A 24,487-nucleotide genomic window follows, 5' to 3' on the forward strand; every position below is an offset into this window, starting at 1 on the left:
GTAAAGTGTTTGATTTGTACTAGTTATTGAATATAATAGAACAAAAAAAAAGAAATATAGATGTGCGGTTTAAGCAAACTTAACAAGAATTGTGTAAATAAAAATAACAATACACACAACAAACAAACAAATACATAAATAAATAAATGTCGAGACACTAACAGAAAATTTGTGGTGATTTCACACAGGAAAGGCGATATTTTAAATGTTTGTTTGTTTGTCTGTTTGTTTCTGTGTAACGATATTTTCCCCGTTTTACGTGCTGCGCATGTACAGTACGTGCTCACGCACGCTTCTCTATCCTCCGTGCGTCCTGCGTCATCGCTCCAACGTAACGCGTTGCCATGGTTTCACAGCGTTCGCGCTTTCTCGGGATCCGGATCAATCCTAATCCGCTGCTTGATGCTCTCGGGAGAGTGCACCACATACGGGTCCTACAGGACGGACTGGTAGAGGCTGGCTAGCGCACTTCACGGTTTAAAGGTTAGACTGCATTTGGGGTGCGGCACAGTGTTGTTTTGGCCAGCTCCTGTACTTTTCTCCAGCAGGAGGGTAATGTCGGAGGGGATTTAACACTGCGCTGATAGAGCTGTTAGAGAGAGAGAGAGATAAACAGATAGAGAGAGAGAGAGGGAAGTGTTGGAGTTGGTCATGGCGGAGGACAGTGAGTGGGTGGTGGAGAGCATGGCTGGGTACCTGAGCAGCCCTGACTGGCTCATACCTCTCACTGACTTCATGGAAAATAAATGCTCAGGTAACTCATAATGATAATAAACTACTAGTTAGATTTTAAATCATGTTTATCTTCTAAGTTAATGGCTTTGGATTAGATTCTGCTCTTCTACTGTACATAATTTATATAATTAACCTTGACATAACTGTATATTTACTGTGTTGCTTTATATTATTATTATTATTATTATTATTATTATTATATACACTAACCCATACAAATATTGTTCACATAAAATGTACTATACTTATATTTCATTAATACTTAATATTTATATTTTCCTATCCCACTAGAGATGCTCTGATCCAGTCGTCTAGCCGTCACAATCTGCCGGTAGATACACTGCATCTACTGTCTCACTTTTTTAGATACATTTTTCAATATCTTGTTACAATGCCAACTGGAAGTGGGTGGGATAAATATTAGACAGCAAGTGCTGAACCTTTTTTTCCCCCCTGAAGTTGATGCGTTGGAAGCAGGAAAAACGGGCAAGTATAAGGATTCAAGTGACAAGGGACAGATTGTGACGGCTAGACGGCTGGGCCAGAGCAAGTCCACAACTGCAGCGCTTGGTCAGGATGTACCAAAAGTGAGCCAAGGAAGAAAAACTGCTGAGAACTGGCTACAGGGTCATGGAGGGACAAGGCTCACTGATGCACATGTAGTGTAGTGTAGATCAAATTAATGAAAAGGTTAATGCTGGTTGTGATAGAAAGGATTCAGGACACACAGCGCATTGCTGTTATGGTGGCAAAAGTGGCGACCTACTCAATATTATGCAGGTGGTCATAATGTAATGGCTAATGTATACCGTAGCACGAACACACACACACACACACACACACTGTGGAGTAACATATATGATATAATTAAGCAATATCACACTCAAGGTTGTACTGTTATGCTTAATATGTCTATAACAAAACCATTTTTTCTTTTCATACATCTAGTCTTCTTTTATAAGCCCTGATCTGTTGCATCAGGAGTGATGATGCAATTTCTGATTATGTTTACAAATGACAACTAAATATATAGAAGGAGGAGCCCGACGATGCTGTACAGCAGGGGTAAACTGAATAAGGTCCAGTTTCATGTTTGTGTTAGGATTCAGATATATATTCCGATATATGCAGAATTTTGTACGTCTATAAAAAATAGGCAACTTCAATAATATTTATAGTTAGTTTTAAGTAACAACGTTGAACATGTGGACAGTTTGATTTCCTTGTTTTTGTATTTGTATGGAATACAAAATCAATGTTTAGTGAATCTCAATTCGGGCTCAATTTGCTCTAACGACCCGTGTTTCGTTTTATTCACATCACTGCTTTTAATTATTGCCACGGTTTAAAAAAAATCTGGTTTTAAACTTCCGGCAGGAAGAATAAAGATATATCGATCTGTCCATTTATCTTTAAAGGTTCAGTTTACATAGTCTTTTTCTTTTACTTGGAGTAAGCCAAGTCTGTCGCACTTTTGTTTCTGTTTTTCCACCCAGTCTGTTGATCGGCTCTGTTGAATGACTCGTATAGCCACGCCCACTGCGAGGGAAAAGCGCTAGATTACTAATAAAGGGTTTTTTTTTCTTGCAAAGAGATGCACTCCATTGCTGTGTTCTTAAACAGAGGTACCGTCTCTAAACTTTTGGATCTCACCTTTTCTTCCTCTTGAAAAGCAGACATACAATCCGAGACATCAAGTTTGAAACATTTTAGATTCATCAAAAGTGAATCTTCGTCCCCAAACAGGTGACGGAGCGAGACTAGGACTATAGGGAGGACGCTCTTCAATAAGCGTCTCACCATAACGAGCACTGTTGATTGTTGAACTTACATTAGTAATAACCCTGCACATGTCTGGTGTTCTTTCAGTGTTCGACGAGGAGGAGGAAAATAAATTATCCTACACGGAAATCCATCAGCAATACAAGCAACTGGTGAGTTCTAGCACAGCACTGAGTACCGCGGATATTAAACAGATGTATAGGAATAATTTAAAAGTCATTTCTTTAACACAAACATTGTGGTAAATTCCCTTTTAGGTAGAGAAGCTGTTAGAAAACTACATGCAGGAGGTCGGCATTAGCGAGCAGCAGTTTCTGGACGCCTGCTCGTCTCCAATCGCCAAGTCGAAAACCGTACAAGTAAGTGAACGTATTCACTTCAGTTCGAACGGTATATATATACAATATGATGATCTATATTAGAGAGTGTGTGTGATGCTCTGGGGCTAAAACACTCCCGGGTTTAATCAACACCTTATTTCGACACCGAGGTCTCGAGGTGGTGTACGTTTCGCAGGCGAAGGAGTTAAAGCGCGAGTGACTCGCGTTAACCCTGAGTCTACAAGCAGATTAACAGGCTCGCTTGAATACGGGTCACAGAGCCAGAGGAAGCGGCTCCGCGCCGCATCAGTACACCGATATGATCCACGGCGGTGTCCTCGGAGACTTACGGCAGCTTTCCACAGCCAATTAACTTAAACGAGAGACTGAGAACATGAGCTTCGGAAAGGGAAAGGAGGCAAGGACAAAGCTCTGACCCAGTTACAGAGAGAGAGACAAAAAGGACAAGTTTTTTTTGTTTTTTGTTTTTTTACAGGATTGGAAATCACAACCGCTAAAAAATAATACGTGTTGAGTTCTTATGATGAATAAACTGTATAACGAACTATTTTTTAATCCAAATCCTCATTCACGTAGAAATAATTAATGAATAATACACTTTCAGGAATTGCTGATAAATAGACCAAATATTTACTGTTCAAATAATTTTTTGTAAAGTAAGTCACTGGAATTTATTTTATAGTTTGTTTGTTTATTTATTTATTTATCCTTTTTCAGTTCAAAGTTTGGGGCATAACTAGTCCTATACCGTTTGCCGTTGACCCATAAAAGAGGTGTCAGATTGTGTGGCTTATTGGGGAATGGGGTGCTATGACTTTTATAAGGGCAAAAGTCATAGCACCCCTTTCCCGAACTGGGCAATTTACCCATCAAAATACCCTCTAGACTTAATATTGAGACCAACTTTGACGGGTTCTAGCGCAGAACAAGCATTTTGTAGAAATTTCAAATTTACCACATTTGTAGAAATCTTGCAAGCTGTGTCAGAGCACATCCCGCAATAGGGTATAAGTTCTATAGTAACTTCTATAGGAATTGTGAAACTGAACCTAACTGTGGATCCCATCGTCATAGAGATATGAGGGCAGGCGTATTTTACTCAGGCAATCAGGAGCAACATGGTAATCATGTTAGCATTACGCTAGCAACATGCTAATCATCTTAACGTCATGCTAATATTGTTAGCATCATGTTAGCAACATGCTAATGATGTTGCTAGCAACATGCTAATATAGTTAGCATAATGCTAGCAACATGTTATTCATGTTAGTATGATGCTAGAAACATGCTAACATTGGGGCGGGCTCATTTTACTCGGGCAACCAATCAGTCTCTCAGGAGCAACATGGTACTCATGTTAGCATTACGCATGCCACATAGTAATCATTTTATTATGATGCTAGCATCATGCTAACATGGGCGTGGGCTCATTTTACTCTGGCAACCAATCAGAGATGATACGCACGCACGTGCTCGTTACCGCAATGCCACTCAGAGGCGAATGTATTTTCTAGGTAAAGCCAATGTTGCCAGATCTTAGCAACTGTCTTTACAAACTTGTCTTTTTGGGTTTAGTCTTGTCTTCATCGTACATCTGTTGTGGTTCTGTTTAGTTTACTGTCCGCCACCCAGTTGTTTTGCTTCTGGGTTATGTTTTTGTTTTGGTTTGTGTCTTATAGCTGTTATTAAAATAAATAAAAAAACGTGTTAATTTACCACGGTATGTGTAATGAAAGTGTTCTAAGACTGCTATCTGCACCACCTTACTGTATCGTTCACGTAGATTCATGACCCGGATTCCTGGAACAAAGGTCGCAGGCACAGGTCTTTTTCCTCCGCCACTAGGTTTACTTTATATTTTGACGCATACCATATTTAGTACATCCTCAAAACAGGCCCTCTGCAGACCCTCTAACCTTGTCGTCGAACCCATTTTTCATGCTTTGAAATATATCCCATCCTGGCACCATCATCGCAAAATGGTCAATGTTATTCCCTTCACCTGTTAGAGACTCTAATGTTATGTCTGATCTATGTTTCTCCCAGCCTGCATATTGTAATTGCATTCATTACGACTGGTAATTTGTATTTTAACCAGACCTTTAACATCAACCTGAAAGACTCTCAGTAATCCCGGTTTATATAATACCTGTCAGCTGTGTTTATTTTAGCGCTGCTTGTTAATCCGTTCCCTCTACTCCTGATTGTGTTCTCCAGGCTCTGTTCCAACCGGTGCTGGCCACCAATGACTTTCAGATGTTTCGCTCGCTGATGGTGCAAAAGAACGTGGAGCTGCAGCTTCAGGCCCTGCGCGTCATCAAGGAGAGGAACGGTACGGCAAACACATCACCGCGTCTGACAGACTGCAGCTTAGGACCGATGTTGAGAATTTAATATCTGTATGTGTTTTTGCGTGCGCTGTAGGAGCTCTACCGGAATGTTTGACCGACGGCACGGACGTGATGAGCGAACTGGAGCAGCAGGAGATGCAGATCCTCCAGGAGGTTCTCAAGTATGTTCTCATACTGCATGTCAAGCGCCTTGTAACTATCGAAACAAACTATAGAGTAGAAATAATCTGAACTAGTCTAGTGTGAGATCCGGATTTAAAATCACGCAGGCGATCGAAAGAGGAGTACGACGAGGAGATCGCTCGCAGGGAGCGCTTCACGCAGCAGGTCAGCTCCGCGTCCTCCAGCCTCCACGAGGAACCAGCGAGAAACGGGTCTGACCCTCAGGCCGCCGGCCACACCCCCGCCCAGCCAATCAACAGCCTCAATGCGGTATACGTCACTCAAACAAACCTTAAACTTTAAATCTGTGATTTTATTGAATGAGAAGAGACGTTAACGTAATAAAACTCCTATAAATCCTGAATGCTTTTTAACAGCTTTAGAGGGAAAAAAAATGTGTTTCAGAACGAGGACAAGGTGATTACTGAGCGAAGTTTAGCCAGTGCGTCTTCGAAAGCTTCTGGTAACACCACTACAGCATTCACACACACACACACACACACACACACACACACTTCTATAAAATTATCTGGTGTAACTAATATATTTAGATTTTTTTACAGATAATTGTAGCACGGAGACGAAGACGCTACCAGCAGTCCGAGTGCCTGTTAAGGGTCCTGCGCCACCGCCGGCGTCGTCTCGGGAGAAAAGCGCCAACCAGTCAGCGGAGAGCTGGTTAGAGGAGGCACGCAAGGAAGCGGGAATCTCCAAACCGTTTAGAGTGAGTGAATAAACACACAGCCGCGAGCTCCTCCCAGTATTATGAGCGGGTGTCAATCGACCTTTATTTTAAATGATCTAATCGGTGATTGGTTGTGAAAGCTGGCTATGAGAGGAGGCTGTGTGTTAAACATCAGTGACCAGGAGAAGAGCGAATCAGCCGTTTATCATGGGGCTTCACAGCGGGGGGACGATGACAACGATGATGATGATGATGGAGTCAGAATGATGACTGGAGTTCAGGAGTGACAATACGTCTTTGTCCATTTTTTTTTTTTCTTTTTTTTTTTACTAAAATGTCTGTGTGTGTGTGTGTGTGTGTGTTAAATCCCTTAAAGCTCAAGCAACACAGTAAGGTCAATGACGATATGTCCGGTAGAACAATCAGGAATATTGGAATGACATCGCAGAAATGTACAACTCTCGAAAATTAGCATATTTTTTTTTTATATGGTTAGCATAATGCTAGCAACATGTTAATCATGTTAGTATGATGCTAGAAACATGCTAACACTCATTTTACCCGGGCAACCAATCAGTCTCTCAGGAGCAACGTGGTAATCATGTTAGCATTACGCTATGACGATATGGCAGGTAGAACAATCGCAGAAATGTACAACTCTTAAAATTAGCATTTTTTTAATATGTTATTTTATAAAAACAACAGAAAATAACTATAAAACGTGATCGTCTGTATCTGTGCTATCTCTTTGGCTACGTGAGCTATTTTCAATTTTCGAAAGTTTCCAGTGAGGATAAAGACAGAATAAAGCTATGTTGATATCTGCCGTTGTTGTTTTTGTGCCTCCCACTAGCATTTATTTATTTATTTTTTGCTAGCATCACACCGCGACGATAATGACGCGACTCTCCAGCCAATAAAAAAAAAACAAGCCAGTTCTTAGGAGGTTTACTATTGAACCAGCACCAGGTATGAACTAGCACCTGGGTCACTCTGGTGGAAAAAGGGGCCTGGGTCAGTACCGGCCCCTCAGGTTGAGACTCCACAAGACCTGCGCTGACTGGCACCGCAAAATTAGCAGCGGATCATTTGTGTGCTGGGGGTTATGGGATGGGAATTTGTTTATATGTTTTTATATCTTTGTACAGACCAAGGATAAAAATATATGACAGGTTTGACCTTGAGGAGAAAATTAACTACATAATGCATAAATTAAAGTAAGTAAGTAAAATTAGGAGCTGGAAGGTCAGTGTTTGAGGTGTTAATTAGATGCATTATTAATTAGCGATGTCAAAGTGCTTTATATAGAAACTAAGACAAAGATACAAGGACGTTTGTGTGTGTGTGTGTGTGTGTAGGAGCTGACGGCGGCGCAGCAGGAGCAGCTGCAGCAGAGAGCCGAGTATCTGAGGCAGCAGAGGGACAAACTGCAGGCGCTGAAGAAAGAGCAGAAAGGAAAATCCGCAAGCGTAGAAAAGGAGGAAACCCCCTCCCCGACCCCGACGCCCACACCCCCGACACCGGTAACACACTCTACTCCACATCCACGTCGCTTCTGCTGCTCAATACGTTTTCCTTGTTGCCAGGATACTATTTATTCCGCACCGGGACGTACAAATACAAATAGCTTTATTGGTGCCATAAAAACAAACGAGAGGGCACTGTGTGTGTGTTTTCACATCCGGCTTCGGTCCATTCTTTATTCAACAAGGACCTGTAGAAGGATAAATAAGTAGAAATTGCTAGAAGTGGTAAAGTTGCTCAGATTGACAAGATGACGACGTAAGAACGGAACGCAGTTTATCGTAAAGAGATATGTTTAAGTTTATACAAGGAAAATCTTCAACATATAGGAGCTAACGCGGGAGACTGTGAGGGTTTTTGCTGGTGGGAAGCTGCGGTCAGAGCACCTGGAGCACATATGGTTAAAATCCCAGCATGGCAGTGTAAAATCCCAGCATGGCAGTGTTGGAGCTCGAACCCCTGTAACTCAGATCCTTAACTCTTTTAGACAACAGTGTAATTCGGCACCATGCTCCCGCCACCATGCTTCATCATAGAACAGTTGTAGATTGTAGACGGTTGTAACACTACAAACATAAAAAGTAGAAAAGCTTATGTTGGTGTATATGTACTGTATGTTAAGCATCGTTTTGCGATCTGTCAAAAAAAAAAAAAATAGAAACAACACTCAGATCCCACAATAAACCTGAATCACAATAACTATAAAACTTTTGGGTTAAATAAAAAGTGCTATAAAAACACAAAATCTTGGAGTACCTACTTATGTACAAATAAATCCAAATTGCAACTGAGGAAAAAGAGAGAAATGATGGAAAGAGAAAGGAGTGTTTATACGTGTAAAAAGTGTTAAATATTAAATGTATTTCTAAAACAATTAAAAATATATATGACGTGTGTTTAAAATGTATTCGTCAAGAAATTGCCAAAAAATATCGAGCTGTAACTCCCATCACACTGTCGCTGAACCTGATCACAGCTTTCCTCTTTTTCTCCTTACGCTAATCAAAGGCGATTGCCCCGAAAAGGCCGGTCGGCTCGGCCAGCGTGAACGGCCCGCAGACTCAGAGCGCGGGAACCGCGGCTCAGAAGGTGACCTGAGAAGTAGCGTAATAGTAGTAGAAGAAATAGCTCTCGTCCTCTTCCTGTTTAGCAGCCCGCTGTGACCCTGCCCACTCTTTACACTCGGCGTGTGCTTTAACACAACGTACTCTGCTCTTCGGGTAATTATCACACCCCCGTATGAGCCGAGACGACGTGACAAAAGACACACAGAGCCGAGGTGCCGTGTTGCGGTGCTCTGTTTTAACCCCTGATTGGTTCCTGTTTTTCAGGAAATCTCGGTCGAGGAGAAGAAGAAGCTGCAGAAGAGGAAACACCTGGCTGAGAAACTGAAAGAAGAAGTTATTAGGAAGTAATGATGATGATGATGATGATGATGGTGATAAAGATTTTGCGCATGAAGAAGACTGAAATAAATCCACAGAAACAAACCAAGAACAGGAAAACATCCATGATACAATAATGATGCCATATGGAATAATACGATATAATAATATACGGTACGATACAATAATGTATGGTATGGTATGATACAGTATGATATGATGTGATACAGTACGATATGATACAATACGATATGATATAGTATGATGAGCAATATGATACGATATGATATGATATAAACTCATTAAAGTGTATCTTCTTTAATAAACTCTGTTTTATACATCCTCTGCTTTTCTTCCTTTAACTCTACACCATTTTTATTAGAAATCATTTTAAAATCTGTACAATGTAGATACAGTCTAATATATATGTACATTATTTCAATCACAGAATAATAGCTGTAAATGTTCCATTGTATTTTACAAATCTGAGTTAACTCACATCACAACTATGCAGTTATCAGTGCAGTAAAAATAAATATACTTTATTTAAATATATCTATAAAAGTTGATTATGTAGCTTGTGTTAATTGTGCTTGCGAAGCAAAGCATCACTTGTCTTGCAGGCTTTTTTTTTTTTATTATTGTCTTCCGTACAAATTTTAGCACGTAACTAGTTCAGTATCGTTGCATTTTACCGTGGGTGCTATGACATTTTAAAATCCCTATGATGTCGGACTAAATTGAGAGAGCAGCTGCAAAAATCCGATCTCGCTCCGGACGTCCATGCTTTTATGAAATGTGGCACTAGATAATGTTTCGATCAGAACTGAGAGAGAGAGAGAGAAAAAAACACACGTCTGTCTGATCATTAACCAAAGGAGGTCCCTAGCTACAATTTCTGATGTTAGTCCCAACAGCGCCATCTTGTGTTTTTATTTTCTCAACAGAATAAAGTGCAGTTAGATTCATAATGTATAAGAATGGGTTTGTGGTGATGATGGAATTATTAAACATAAATTAAAGAGTAGGTAAATCAACATACTGTGAGATTTTAGTATGATTTTACTTCTAAATGAGTAGAATTACAGATTTGCACCATGATTAACAAGCCATTTCTACAGTATTGCAAAAGTATGCAAAAAATGTGCGTGTGTAAAAGTTAGTACCCCTTCTTTTAATCCTACGTATTTTGTGTAAAAACTAAACTATAAAGTTATTTTTAACTTTAATTAATCCATTCATACAAAACTCATTTTGAGCAACAATTTTGTGTTTAATTTGCAGTCTTTATTATTACAGTTTTTAATAAAAATAAAAAAAATTTGATCTGAAGTTTGATCCAGGTTCAACAATACTTTTTTTCTTTACTAAATTAAAGGTTTATATTTAATTAAAGTAAGTTGAATCTACATGTTTGCATGTTTTATTAATGCTGAGGGGGAAAAAATCATTTTGACTTAACAGGAATTAACTGATTATCTATTCTGCACGTGCCCTCGGAACTCTTGTCCGGCACCAAGCGCGGCGCTCCGGAAGACAAATCAGGACGTACCGCTGCTCAGCCAATGAGCGGCATGATTCAATGTCACGTGACTTGGCAATATGGCGGCGCCCTGGAGCCGAGTGCTTCAATGCTGATGTGTTTAGGTTTATTGCTGTAAAGAAACGCCCGCGTGTGTGTTTTTTTTTTTTATTATCAATATTATTATTTAAGTTTTATTGTTATTTGTTTAAAGTAAAACAACATGAGTCGGTTTCTGAGGTTGGGCTGTTCGCTGTCTCGCGCTGCTCGGAGGAGTGTTTGGTCCAGTCAGAGCACAGAGAGGAGAGTCGGAGTGGAGCTAGAGGGGAGGTGAAACACACACACACACACATTCACACACACACACTCTCACACTCTCTCTCACACACACATTTAAACATAGAGTCTAAACTTTGCCAGACATAAAGTGCCCTATTTAAGGTTTAATTATGTATTTATTTATAATATGTATTGTATTTTTTTAAATAATAAGTAAATAACACCTTACAAATAAAATATAAACACTAAGCTGATCATCATGTCAGTTTAAATGTTAATTTGTTGTATAACTCGCCGATACTCACACACACTTAATATTCTTATCTCTAAACATAAACATCTCCAGTTCCAAAAGTTCTGTCTGTCAGTCTGTTTATGTCGCTATCTGTATGTCTGTCTATCTATCTGTGTCTGTCTCTGTAGATCTATCCGTGTCGATCCGTCTGTCTATCTGTGTGTCTGTCTGTTTATCTTTCCATCCATCTGTCTGTCTGTTTTTCTACCTGTCTGTCTTTTTGTTTGTTTGTTTGTCTATTTGTCTGTCAGTCTGTTTGTCTATTTGTCTGTCTCTGAGGATATACAGTACAGTCAGTTCTCTGTTTCTGCGACCGTCTTTAGACCTCACTCAGTTCTTATGTCCATTTTGTGTCTCCCTCATCCTTCACACTCATTCTATCTGTCTTTTCAGGAGACTTGAGATATCTTCGGGGAAGCTGGCACGATTCGCTGATGGATGTTCTGTTGTACAGGTGAGCGTTCATCCTCCACACCTCGGCACCCATGCAGTGTTTCTGAGGAGATATAAAACTTTTTTTTCTGTGTGCAGCTGGGAGAGACATCGGTGATGGTGACCGCCGTCAGCAAGACCAAACCGTCACCCTCACAGTTCATGCCCTTGGTGGTGAGTTCTGTATATGTGTGTATGTGTGATATAAATGCATTAAAAAAAAAGTTTTATCCCCAACATGATTTGATGCTCGCAGGTGGACTACAGACAGAAAGCAGCAGCTGCAGGACGAATCCCAACCAACTACCTGCGGAGAGAACTCGGGACCAGCGACTCTGAGATCCTCACCAGCAGACTGATAGGTGTGTGTTTTTTGGACTGCGCTCACTTACACACACACACACACACACACACACACACACAATAGAGCAGTGATCTTCAACAGTCAAAGAGCCCTTCATTAGAGCACACCATCTGGAGCAAAAGTTTGTGCACCCTTGTATTAAAATGCAGTGTGATTCAGCTGATTGTGTGTGTGTGTGTGTGTGTGTTCAGACCGCTCCATCAGGCCGCTGTTTCCTGCTGGATATTTCTACGACACACAGGTACGACTCTCCTGCTGGAGCTGTTTGCTCTACTTCACTCTATTTCACTCTCTGACTTAAACTTGTTTTTCTCATCTTGGTGAAGATTCTGTGTAACATCTTAGCCGTGGACGGCGTCAACGATCCCGACGTCCTCGCCATCAACGGAGGTACGAACACTCCTGAGTCGAAATGAGATTTTTATCTTTCTTATAAAAAATAAAGAAAATAATAAATAGCTCCAAATTTATGCTTTAATATGTGTTACTTTCTAAAAATTATGTTTTAGTTATTAATTTTATTCCACTGAATTTTCTAAAAAAAAAAATCAATTTTTTGTCCGTCAGTACTTCAGCAATTTTCATTTATTAATTTCTGATTTTTTTTTAAATTATTATTTATCGATGTCCTTTTTTTAAATCCATTAATTTTTTTATTATTATTTTTTTTCATATGTAAGTTATTTATTTAATGTTGTTTTTATTTATTCATTTATGTTGGACTTTTAAAAAATATTTAAAGTTTTATTTATATTTAAAGATTATTTATTGTTTTGTATTTAAAGCAATATGAGCTCATACAGTACAATGATGTAATGTAAAAAAATACAGTTTTAAAATCTTTTAAATTGGCCTTTTATAGTGAAAATAACACATTTTATTGGCAATTAAAGTCAATAAAAATACTTAGATGTTAATTAATGTTTTTTATTAAATATGAGAGGCGTTTAAGTCAAACCGGGACCGATGTGATGAAATTTCTGGGGAATGAAGACATAAAAGCGATTAATATTTACAGAAGGAGAGTCTGGTGATGAGAATCTTTGTAGTTCAGCAGTTAAACATCAGTTTACCAACCAAGCCAATTCCACATGTTTAAAGGAGTTCCTGGGAGGCCAACGTCTCAGACATGAATCAAACAGGCAGTCCGATCATGGCTGAAAAAACTTTCTACCTTGATGGTGTCCAAGCTCTAGTGCGACACTGGGATGAGTGCATTAGTGTATCAGGAGATTATAGAGAGAAATAAAGGGAGTTTTTACTCTCATAACTGTGTTCTGTTATTCTGTACAAAAAAAAATTAAGTCTTGGATTGACTCGAACATCTTTATAAATGTTTATAGTTATCAAGCCACTTTTCCCATGAGGTTGGATCTCTGTGAATGTTTTAATTTTATACTATAATATAATTTATACATCCTCTTGTTCCTGTTTTCTTCTCAGCGTCTGCTGCTCTCGCCGTCTCTGATATTCCCTGGAACGGACCTATTGGTGAGATTACTGTGTGTGTGTATTTGTGTGTGTATATATATGTGTGTGTAAGTTAAGTTAACTCTGGTGCCGGTCTCTCTCCAGGTGCTGTGCGTATCGGTCTGATCGATGGAGAGTTTGTGGTGAACCCAACCCGGAAGGAGATGAGCTCCAGCACGCTGAACCTGGTGGTAGCAGGAGCTCCGTCCAGCCAAGTGGGTGAGTGTGAACACCGTCAGCTTTAACATCATCTCTCTCTCTCCATCCTCAGGGTGTTTGTTCTGTCTCGCACCTGTGTGTTAGCAGTGACCTCACTCTTGTTTCTTGTGTTCAGTGATGATGGAAGCCGCCGCTGAGAACGTCCTCCAGCAGGACTTCTGTCACGCCATTAAACTGGGAGTCAAACACACGCAGCAGATCATCCTGGCCATCCAGCAGCTGGCCCGAGACCACAAGGTGGTGAAGCGCGCGCCCCAGAGACTCTTCGGCGCTCCACCCGAGATGGTCGAGTACACGCGCCAGTACGGACTAAAAACTGTTCATTTTCAGTCTAATTAAATTTTTTGGTTCATTTAATTACATTCATGTTTTTTAGTCACAAACGAATTACATTTTTTTAAACTTCATTTAGTTCATTCAGTTTATATAAATAAAAAATCAGTCCGTTAAGTAATTAGGTTAATTAGATGAGGAGCGTTCAAGTCAAACCGGGACTTTTGTTTGTTTGTATTTTGTACAGAAGAACAGAACACAGTTATGAAAGTAAAACCTCCCTTTATTTCTCTATATAATCTCCTGATACACTAATGGACTCATCACAGTGTCGCACTAGAGCTTGGACACCATCCAGGTAGAAAGTTTTCTCAGCCGTGATCAGACTGTCTTTGTGATTCACGTCTGAGACGTTGGCCTCCCAGGAACTCCTTTAAAAATGGCTACACCTCCATTCACCAAAAAAGTACCAAAAAGTTTGACTCGAGCGACCATCATACTCATTACATACATTTAATTTTAGGTTGTTTTTTTTTTATTATTCTTTTCTGTTTTTATACTTTTTCTTCTTTTCCATTAATTTATTTAGTTTATATTTTTATTTTTGTGTAATAAAATGTATTTGTTTGAATATGTTTTATATATTTTTTTTACAATTTTATTAATTCTGTCATTTTCATTTCATTCCTTATCTGTTTATTTATTGTTAAAATCAGCTCCTTTCATTATATTAAAAAAAACCTTTTTTTTTTTTTTTTACCTGACATTATTAATTTATTTTGTTCACAGAGATGTTATAATTAAAAAAATTTTTAATTTTAAGTTTTAAATTAAGCTTTTAAAATAGTTCTTTATTCCAGAGAAAAAGTGATCTGGCTGAATAATTGTTAAAAAAAAACTATTATTTATACTTTAAAAACAATTTTTTTTTTCTTTTAAAAGTGAAAAAAATTTTTTTTACTAATAGTCTAGCAGATTATCAGAATTTTTTCTAGCCCTCACTTGTGTGTTTGTGTGTGCGCGTGTGTGTGTGTGTGTGTGTGTGTGCGCGTGTCCCCTTACAGAATAGCTGGTGAGAAGATCTACGCCGTGTTTACAGATTTCTCCCACGATAAGGTGTGTGTAAAGTGTTTATTATTGTTGTTTATGTTGTTGATGATAGAGCTCTAACATGTTCTGCGTCTGCAGATCTCCAGAGATGAAGCTGTGAACAAAATCCGACTCGACACAGAGGAGCAGGTTAAAGGTGGCTGCGTTTTGTTTTGTTTTATTTCCCCAACACTTATTACATCACTTCATTACATCATTGTCACGAAAAATGACAATCATTATAAGTAATACAGCTTTCAAAAGTGCTGAACTGAAATTATTTTTATGTTAATAACCCATGAAGACGTGTGTGTGTGTGTGTGTGTGTGTAGAATCAAATGAGAATAACGCCACATGACAGAAACGTCTCCAAGCTCACGTACACCAGCATCAATAAACAAAGAGTTTAACTATTATTATTTTTTAAACTAACAAATCTTTCTTCTATTTATTTAACCATGATCATGCACAGGATTCTGAGAAGTATGAGATAACCCTTCTTTTCTACCTCTTTATATAGAGAAATTTCCTCAAGCCGAGCCGTTTGAAGTTATCGAGGCCTTTAACGTGGTTTCCAAAGACATCTTCCGTAATCTGGTGCTGACGGAGTACAGAAGGTGTGATGTCCGCTCCCAATTTCAGTCGTATTTACTTCCAGTCAGTAGTTACTGTAAGGCAGAGCGGTGATCATGTGACCGGATGTCTCTGTTGTTTCAGGTGCGACGGACGAGACTTGACTTCACTGAGAGATATCTCGTGTGAGGTGGAGATTTTAAAACCTCTGCACGGCTCCGCGCTCTTCCAGAGAGGACAAACGCAGGTCAGAGGGGGCGCTCATGATGTAAAAAAATTAAAAATAAAAAAGGAAATATTTTCACCTCCACTTCATGACTACAATATTATTAATTTTTTTTCCAGGTTCTTTGCACAGTAACCTTCGACTCTCTAGAGTCCAGCGTGAAAACGGACATCGTCACCACGGCTCTGAGGTAAAACAAACCAGAGATGCTGTCTATTAAAATTATAAATTAATTTCAAAGTTTCATTGAGTACATTTTGTTATATCACAGTGTGTTTTAAGAGTTGTGTTATAATTTATTTCTTAATTATTTTATTTTATTTTATTTTTAACAGTGGGATCAAAGACAAGAATTTCATGCTCCACTATGAAGTAAGTATTCCCTATTTATTACTTTCCATGTTTGTAAAAAGAAGTAACGAAGTAGCTCTTTCAGGCACAGTTTGCACTGGTGGTGGGCGTGGCCAGCTGTGATATTGAGATATTAAGTATATACTGTAATAAAACATTTTTTAATATGAATATGGCCGTAGTATTCTAAAAAAGGGTGAAGTTAGACGATTAAATACGGTTTAACGCATGAAATATTCACCTTGGGGAAAGTTCCTTGTGTTCAGAGTCGGGTTACGCACCTGATTAAGTTGAAGTTGACAGACTTTCCTGCTGAAAGTAAACCTGTGTGTATATATTTTTTTATTATTATTATTTACGACGGACATAAAATAAATAAAAAAGGGAATGACAAATGAGAAGTTTAAACCGGGAGTATTAACCCTAATCTTATAGAAACCTAGATGAATAATCCTATCACATTAATCACTGCATTTGTGCCTCAATACTCATTATTTGGCAGCGTATAGAGCAGCACCTGTTCCAGCTCATCCTTCATTTATTAACAAACTAGAAGCCCATGAAGGAATCCTGTCTTTCTGCTCCTCTGTCATAGTTTCCTCCGTATGCGACGAATGAGATCGGGAAGATGGGTGGACTGAACAGACGAGAGCTCGGTCACGGTGAGGGACGCTGGATCGTCTCGGTTATATCCAGATATGTCTGTAGAGAGTGAATCCCTCTCTCTCTCTCTGAGCTCTTCATCTCTCTCTCTCTCTCTCTCTGTGTGTGTTCAGGTGCTCTGGCTGAAAAAGCACTGAGACCAGTCATTCCTAAAGACTTCCCCTTTACCATCCGAGTGACCTCAGAGGTGCTGGAGTCCAACGGTGAGTCGGAGCTCCTTCATTCTTAGCGTTACTGGCATTGACATCATCACTGACTCCCAGCCATTACTGATGTTGGCTCTGTTACAGACGCTTACCCTGTTCCAGACTCTTGATCAGTGTATTCATTGAGTGGTGTTTGTAACTGTGTGTTTGTTGTGTAGGCTCGTCGTCCATGGCGTCGGCGTGTGGAGGCAGTTTGGCTTTAATGGATGCAGGTGAGATTTCTTTCTGTCTTTCATGCTTTTTTTTTTTTTTTGCTGCTTTTTTCTTTCTTTCGCTCCCTCTTATTTTATGTGTTTGTTTTTATGGAAATGTTTTAGTTTTTGTTTCTACTTTTTAATCAGATTCCTTTTTTCTATACCATACTGTATTTTTTTTTTTTTTCTTTGCATCTCTATCTGTAACTTACTTTACCATATTAAATTATGTGAGGTGGCGTGGGGTTACATTAGGTGATGTGTGTTGAGGTTAGATAAAATGAGGTGAGGTGAGATAAGGCGAGTTGAGGTGATGTGATGATGTACGTTTAGGCATTTGGCCGACGCCCTTATCCAGAGTGACTTACGTATAATGAGACGTGTCTCATTATACATCTGAGCAGTTGAGGGTTAAGGGACTTGTTCAAAGGCCCAACAATGGTAACTTAGTGGTTGTGGGGTTTGAACCTAGAAACTTTCGAACCCTACTGTAGGTCAATGCCTTAACCACTGATCTACCCCTGACCACAGTTTATGTGGCGTGGGGTGAGGTGAGGTGAGGTAATGTGTGGGAAGGGAGTAAAGGTGAGGTAACATGAGGTGGGGTGATGTAAGGTGACATGTGGAAGGTGAGTAAATGTGATGTGACTTGATGTGGTGTGATCAGAGCAGGTTGATCAGCAGTGTGTGTCCTCAGGTGTGCCGATCTCCTCTGCGGTGGCCGGAGTGGCTGTGGGTCTCGTCTCCAAACACAACCCTGAGAAACCCTCCGAGATCCTCGACTACAGATTACTGACTGATATCTTAGTGAGTCTCTTATCTCTCTATACACACACACACACACACACACACACTACCGCTGAGCTCACTTCTCTTTCTTTCTCTGTGCAATAACTCCGTACTCACGTGTCTATTTGCTCTCGGTCACTGAGCTGTGTGTTTAACATTTCTGAGAGTTTATCGTTCGCTGTGTGTGATTGTGATCACAGGGGATCGAGGACTATAACGGAGACATGGACTTTAAAATGGCGGGAACGAGCAAAGGCATCACTGCGTTACAGGTACTACAGAGAACCCTGAGGACACAGAACCACAATCACACACAGCCCTGATGTGTGATGAGAACCTTTCTGTGTGTGTGTGTGTGTGTGTGTGTGTGTGTGTGTGTGTGTGTGTGTGTGTGTGTGTGTGTTTCCTCTCAGGCTGATGTTAAGATCCCAGGACTTCCTCTGAGAATCGTAATGGAGGCCATCCAGCAGGCGACAGGTGAGCAACACACACACACATACACACACACACACACACAGGAAGTGGCTGCACAGTCTCACTGGCTCGTCTCTCTGTTTCAGTGGCTAAGAAGGAGATCTTGGGCATCATGAACAAAACCCTGTCTAAGCCCAGGAGCTCGAGGAAGGAGAACGGCCCTGTCGTCGGTACACACACACACACACACACAGATGGAGAGACACAGTGCTTGTGTTGTTATTTATGTCGTGTTTGTGTTTTTCTTTCTTGTGACGTGACACGTGTTTACTGACTGAAGAGAACGTCCGAGTGCCGATCTCCAGGAGAGCTCAGTTCATTGGTCCTGGAGGATACAACCTCCGGCGACTACAGGCACAAACAGGTGTCACACACACACACTTCTTTTGTTTCCTTTCTTCATATTTTCTGTTTTTATCACTTTTTATGTTTCACCTTTTCCCTTTTTGTTTTCTTTTTTCTTTTTTTCCTTCTCTACCTCCAACTCCCTTCTTTAATTCAAATTTTCTGTTTTTCCTCAGTTTTGTCTTTTGTCTGTTCTTTCATACCTTCTTTTTGTCCTCTTTCTTTGTCATTTTTCTTCGTCATCTTTTTCTCTCTTTCTTCATTGCTTTAATTTTTTCTGTTCGTTTTCATTCTTTCTATTTCTGTCATCTTTTTCTATTTTCATGTTTTTCTTTCTTTCTGTCAGTAATTTTTTTTATGTCCTCTTTCATTCATTAATTCTTTCTTTGTTTTTTATTTCTTTACTTTTTCTGTTATTCTAATTGTATTTCTTTCTTTCTTACTTTATTTTTCCCTTCTTTTTTCTTCAGTAAATTCACTCATTTTTTTAATTCAAATTTTGTTATTTATTTTTAATGTTGTCTTTTTTCTGTTTGTTTTTTTATTCCATCTTTTGGTGTTTTCTTTGAATGTCCACTTTCATTCATTCTTTTTTCTTTTTTTCCCTTTATATTCTATTTTCATGTTTTATTTAGTTTTTTGTAATTTATCCATTTCTGTTTTTGTCTCTTTCTTTCTTTGCTGCTGTTCCTGTATTTTCATGTCTTTTCGTCAACTTTCCTGTCGTCCTGTCCATCTTTGTAATCTTTCACACTCTCCACACTTCTGTCTTTTCGTCCTCCTGTTTATTTCGGTGTGTTTTTAGCACGTTGTTCCTGTCAGTACCGCGTGTAGCCTGATGTCCTGCAGTGTGTTGACCTTGTGTCTCTCTGCGGTCTTTCCTTTCAGGCGTCACCATCAGCCAGGTGGATGAGGAGACATTCTCTGTGTTCGCTCCGACTCCACACGCCATGCACGAGGCTCAGGAGTTCATCACCGACGTCTGCAAAGACGATGTGCGTTCCTGTGATTATAGCACACACACATATACACACACACACACACACACACACACACACTAACTAGAGCTCGTATTAAAGGTCTGGCTTTAAATCTGGGGTTGTTTTGGGTTTACAGCAGGAGCAGCAGCTGGAGTTCGGGGCGGTGTACACAGCAACCATCACAGAAATCAGGTAGTGTGTGTGTGTGCGCGCGCTCTGGTAGAGCTGGGTTCACTTTCTCAACATCATGGGTTTACAGTTCACATTTCACAACATCATGACGCTGTGTGTGTGTGTGTGTGTGTGTGTGTGTGTGTGTGTGTGTGTGTGTGTGTGATCTTCGTACAGAGACAGTGGTGTAATGGTGAAGCTTTATCCCAACATGAGTGCCGTGCTGCTCCACAACTCGCAGCTCGATCACAAGCGGGTAAGATCATCCTTGTAATCAGGGTTGCCAGGTTTTTCCAAAAGAAAACAAAAGTAAAATCCAGACCACCTCTCATCAGGTGTTAAAATGTGTGTTTTGAAAATCGAATATTCTTCACCAAATTGTTTTTCTAGATTAAACATCCCTCTGCTCTGGGACTGGACGTCGGCCAGCAGATCCAGGTGTGTGTTTTGTCTCAAATATTTTTTTTTAAATGTGTTGTTGAGATTTAAAGGTCCCCTATTGTGTCAAATTTACTTTAAGACAGATCTCCACTGTGTGTCCAAACAAACAAGTGTCCTGGGTGTAAACAACCCGCTTACATTTTTTTAAATAATGTGACCTCATATAAGAAGAGCCCCTCCCTCGGCTAGTTCCTCAGCCCTGCTGTTATCTGGAGGGGGCGTGGCTCAGCAGTAGGTCATAAACACTGAAATGGTGTGTGTTGGGGGAGGAGTGAAACAAGAAGATTGAGGTATAAATTGAAAATCCGACGGTTATTTCAGCCGAAGCATTTTGGCCGCGCTCTGAGGCACGTTTTAAGTTGTTGGAGAAATGGTATAATACGGGACCTTTAAAAGATCAACCTTGTGAATTGCGGTTGCGTAGAAAGAAAAAAAGACTCGCTCGCTCGGTGAGATATAAACAGTACGATGTTTCCTTTGTCTCGCAGGTGAAATATTTCGGACGCGACCCTACGGACGGCAGGATGAGGCTGTCGCGTAAAGTGCTCCAGTCTCCGGCGGCCACGGTGGTGAAGACGCTGAGCGAGAGGCAGAGCATCACTATGGCAACACCAGAAGGACAGACCTCACCTTCCTCCTGACCTCAACTTAAACCTTCTCTGGACTGAGTTTGTTCTCGTATCGACTCCCGTTTACATCTGGAGTCATTAAGAAAAGGGCGTTTAACAGATTCTGAGTCTGAGCTCAGGGTGTTACCCCGCGGGGCGGATGTGTGTGTGTGGTGTATGTACGTTCTCGTAGTGCAGCAGGAGCGGGGAAACTGTCGCTTTGCCTCGGGTCAGCGGGGGGAAACGTGCGAGTCATAGGATTATTATTATTATTACAAAAGTATTGGCACCCATAAAGAGGACAGGCTTAAGGCCCATTCATAAAATGAAAATCACACCCATTTTACACTTAAGCTGCTGGAGAAACTGTTTTCCAATTCCATAGGTTGTTACATTCCAGCAAAAATGACTTTAATTTCTCTCAAAATATGTGTGGCTAAATTATTGGCACCCTAGATATATACTGTTTTAATTAAAAAAAACTGGAGAAGTCTTAGTCCCAGTTTGACTTGAACACCCCATCAAGTGTGATTATATATTTACTGTGTGTGTATACATGTTGTGTGTGTGTGTGTGTGTGTGTGTGTGTGTGTATGTATAAATATATAATATACACACACACAAACACACAACCGCTCAAAAGTTTCGGATTTTTAACTCCATCGTTGTTCCTCTTTTTTTTTCTTTTTCTCTCTACACTGTAAAACAATCCTGAAGGTGTTTATCCGAAATACACAATAACCTCCTTTGAACAGTTGATATTGAGATGTATATCTGCTACTTCTGCTCTGTGAAGCTTCATAACAGCTCTAATCTGAGGTGCTGTTTGTTAACTGGTGATTTCTCAGGCTGGTAAACTCTAAAGGAATGTCTCCTGTGCAGCAGAGGTCAGTTTTGGTCTTGCTTCCCTGGGAAGGTGATGGGTTTTGCAAATGCACTCGAAAATACTGTTCTTGCAAGAACTGTTCCAGAACAGCTGACTTATTGTTGTTGTTACATGATTACCATTCGACTTATTTCATCGTTTTAAAATCCCCAGTATTATTGTGGAATGTCAAAAATAAGTCACAAAACAAAATCAAAGAAATTTACGAGTGATCCTAAACTTTTGAGCGGTAGTGTGTACATAGTACGTAAATAAATAAATAAATCCATAAACACACACATGCGAGTCTGATCAAGAAGAAAGTCATAATTTTTGGGGTCAAATTATTGTCCTGTATCGAGCAAAGAGAACAACTAAGGAGGTTCGAAATTACTGGAACATTATAGCACATTATGGAAATAAATAAATAAATAAAAACTTTGCTGAACCGTCACCCTTGTGGAATAAATGTGATTGGGAAAAAAATAATGAATGGAGATGATTTAAACGCTTGGTGTTGCGCTGCATGGTAACAAGTAAAATAAAAATCAACAGTATAAACCAGTTATGTTTAATAGTGACAGTAAAATCATTTTCGTAGACACACGCGCGCACACACACACACAATGTGATGTGAACTCTGTAAGAAAAGTAAATAAAATATTGTATGTGTATAAACATCTGGAACAGCTGGATTTGCCAGGACACATCTGACCAAAGTCTGTTTTTTTTTTTTATTATTATTATTAAATCACCACAAAATATGTTCAGTAAGAAAGATATAAAAGTACAACAATCAGGTATAAATAATTATACTCAGTTAAATAGAAGTTATACAATATAAAGAAATCTGACCAAAGGCTGAGAAAAACCCGGAAGTACGGCGATGACGTCAGACGAACACTGCGATGTAATTGGTTTTGAATTAGAATTACCGTTACGTTTGCAGGTCAAATCCAAATCTTCGAGAGTCGACTCTTTTTTAATTCTTTTTTTTTTTTTATTATTTCCTAGCACACGAAAAATGAGATTCGCCCCTTCTAGCCTTGGAGTCGATTCTTATTTCTTAACAGAAAAAAGAGTCAAAGAGTCGATTCCTTAAGCTTCAAAATCGCGTCTTCTTTCTCAACGCCGGGTGATCGCTGAACCGACTCCTTAAGCCTCTGAATCGTTTTTATATTTCTCAACGATCGCTGAACCGACTCCTCAAGCCTTAGAATCGGTTTATATTTCTCAACGATTGTGATCGCTGAACCGACTCATCAAGCCTTAGAATCGTTTTATGTTTCTCACCGCTCGTCATCGCTGAATCGACTCCTCAAGCCTTAGAATCGTTTCATATTTCTCAACCCTTGTTGATTCGCTGAATCGACTCCAATTTCCAAACGCATGTGATTCAGTGTGGAATCGACTCACTCAGCCCGGTCTTCATTACGAGGCTTTTCAGACGTGACTGCAAAATGGCGGACATTTAAAATAGCGCACTAAATAGTGAACAGGGTGTGGTTTAGGACAGAGCCTCGGCTCGTGCTCTATTTGGTGTTGGGCATCCTCGTGCACTAATGAGAAGTGTGACTAGCTAGGAGTGAAGTGGAGATTCAGAGCTCATTGTACTGACATGGAGTGGACTGGCAAATAAATCTCAAGCAACACAATTAATATGGACATGTAGCTGTAAGGAATATTTCATACGTCATCAAACGATGAGTTCTGACCAATGTACAGACAAAAACTTTATTTTATTTATATATATGCAGCTTCTCATTTCTTTATCCACCACGTCATAACCAGCATCTAATTATTGTCCTGCATCAAGCAAAGACAACTGAGTCCAACTCATTATTAAAACTTAGAAGGACACTGGTGGACCATCATCTTCAAGGAAAAAATTTTGAATGATCGTGATTGGGCCAGTTTGATAGAGAGCATAAGAAATAAAGGTCATGTGACCTGTTGAGCCCAGATTGAGTCTATTCCAGAGCGATGGACGCGTCAGAGTATGAAGTGAAGTGCATGAAGCGATGCACCATCATGCCTAGTGTCCACTGTACAAACCTCTGGAGGCAGTGTTATGATCTGGGGTTGCTGGTTGGCTCCAGGTTCAGGAATATTATAAACAATAATAAATAAGGTCAGCTGACAACCTGAATGACCAGGTTATCACATCTGTGGAGTTTTTTCTCAATGGCACGGCCATTTTCCAAGATGACCATGCCAGGCTCAAATTGTGAGAGAGTGGTTCAGGAAGCACGAGATATAATTTTCCACATGGATCCAGACCTTCTCTGTTGAGAATCTTCAGGATGTGCTGGAGAAGGCTTCACGCAGAGGTCCGAGTCTTCTATCATCAACACAAGGTGTTGTTGTTGAAACTTTGGACCAGCACTGCATCCAGCGGCTGAGATTCGGGCACTGATTAGGGATCAAAGCCTGGCCTTTCACAGGGCAGACGAGAAACCTACCACTGAGCCACCAGTGACCCATCAATACAAGATCTTGGAGAGAAATGACTCTGATTGGAAATAAAGTTGTGACATTGCATAAGCTTATTGAAACAATGCCACAGCGGATGCATCCCGTACAACAACAGGTCAGCTGTTCTGAAACAGTCCTTGCAAGTACGGCATTGTCAAAGCATTTGCGGAAGCCATGAAGCTCCATGATGAAACTGTTTCTCATGAAGACCTTCCCAG

General features: G+C 40.0%; 2 protein-coding genes across 2 annotated transcripts; both read left to right on the forward strand.

Annotated features, from left to right (window-relative positions):
* The first annotated feature begins 506 nt into the window (after positions 1 to 506).
* On the forward strand, positions 507 to 9,305 carry cfap36 (cilia and flagella associated protein 36). Its single transcript, XM_053479425.1, has 10 exons — positions 507 to 754; positions 2,605 to 2,669; positions 2,775 to 2,876; positions 5,076 to 5,190; positions 5,283 to 5,370; positions 5,479 to 5,641; positions 5,777 to 5,834; positions 5,935 to 6,095; positions 7,415 to 7,579; positions 8,912 to 9,305. Exons 1-10 carry the CDS (start codon positions 652 to 654, stop codon positions 8,993 to 8,995), a joined length of 1,104 nt encoding a protein of 367 aa, XP_053335400.1. The 5' UTR covers positions 507 to 651; the 3' UTR covers positions 8,996 to 9,305.
* Positions 9,306 to 10,559: 1,254 nt separating this feature from the next.
* LOC128508159 (polyribonucleotide nucleotidyltransferase 1, mitochondrial) lies at positions 10,560 to 21,443 on the forward strand. Its single transcript, XM_053479369.1, has 28 exons — positions 10,560 to 10,817; positions 11,455 to 11,515; positions 11,593 to 11,667; positions 11,750 to 11,855; positions 12,049 to 12,098; positions 12,184 to 12,247; positions 13,301 to 13,348; positions 13,433 to 13,546; positions 13,662 to 13,848; positions 14,884 to 14,935; positions 15,008 to 15,065; positions 15,429 to 15,525; positions 15,626 to 15,728; positions 15,827 to 15,897; positions 16,043 to 16,079; positions 16,654 to 16,720; positions 16,835 to 16,924; positions 17,086 to 17,139; positions 17,819 to 17,928; positions 18,111 to 18,182; positions 18,324 to 18,387; positions 18,471 to 18,554; positions 18,665 to 18,748; positions 19,618 to 19,724; positions 19,846 to 19,901; positions 20,058 to 20,136; positions 20,271 to 20,318; positions 20,810 to 21,443. The coding sequence occupies exons 1-28, from the start codon at positions 10,711 to 10,713 to the stop codon at positions 20,960 to 20,962; spliced, it is 2,298 nt and encodes a 765-aa protein (XP_053335344.1). The 5' UTR covers positions 10,560 to 10,710; the 3' UTR covers positions 20,963 to 21,443.
* The last annotated feature ends 3,044 nt before the right edge of the window (positions 21,444 to 24,487 follow it).

Source organism: Clarias gariepinus, chromosome 20 (assembly GCF_024256425.1).
Source record: "Clarias gariepinus isolate MV-2021 ecotype Netherlands chromosome 20, CGAR_prim_01v2, whole genome shotgun sequence".
NCBI classification, from domain to species: domain Eukaryota; kingdom Metazoa; phylum Chordata; class Actinopteri; order Siluriformes; family Clariidae; genus Clarias; species Clarias gariepinus.

Excerpts from the sequence above, each read along its gene's own strand:
- LOC128508159 (XM_053479369.1), top strand. The coding sequence starts at position 10,711 with ATGAGTCGGTTTCTGAGGTTGGGCTGTTCGCTGTCTCGCGCTGCTCGG. Across the intron at positions 13,547-13,661 it reads AGCTCCGTCCAGCCAAGTGG|TGATGATGGAAGCCGCCGCT; the intron begins GTGAGTGTGAAC and ends TCTTGTGTTCAG. Across the intron at positions 18,555-18,664 it reads GGAGAACGGCCCTGTCGTCG|AGAACGTCCGAGTGCCGATC; the intron begins GTACACACACAC and ends TACTGACTGAAG.
- cfap36 (XM_053479425.1), top strand. The coding sequence starts at position 652 with ATGGCGGAGGACAGTGAGTGGGTGGTGGAGAGCATGGCTGGGTACCTG. Across the intron at positions 2,877-5,075 it reads CCAAGTCGAAAACCGTACAA|GCTCTGTTCCAACCGGTGCT; the intron begins GTAAGTGAACGT and ends TGTGTTCTCCAG. Across the intron at positions 5,835-5,934 it reads TGCGTCTTCGAAAGCTTCTG|ATAATTGTAGCACGGAGACG; the intron begins GTAACACCACTA and ends ATTTTTTTACAG.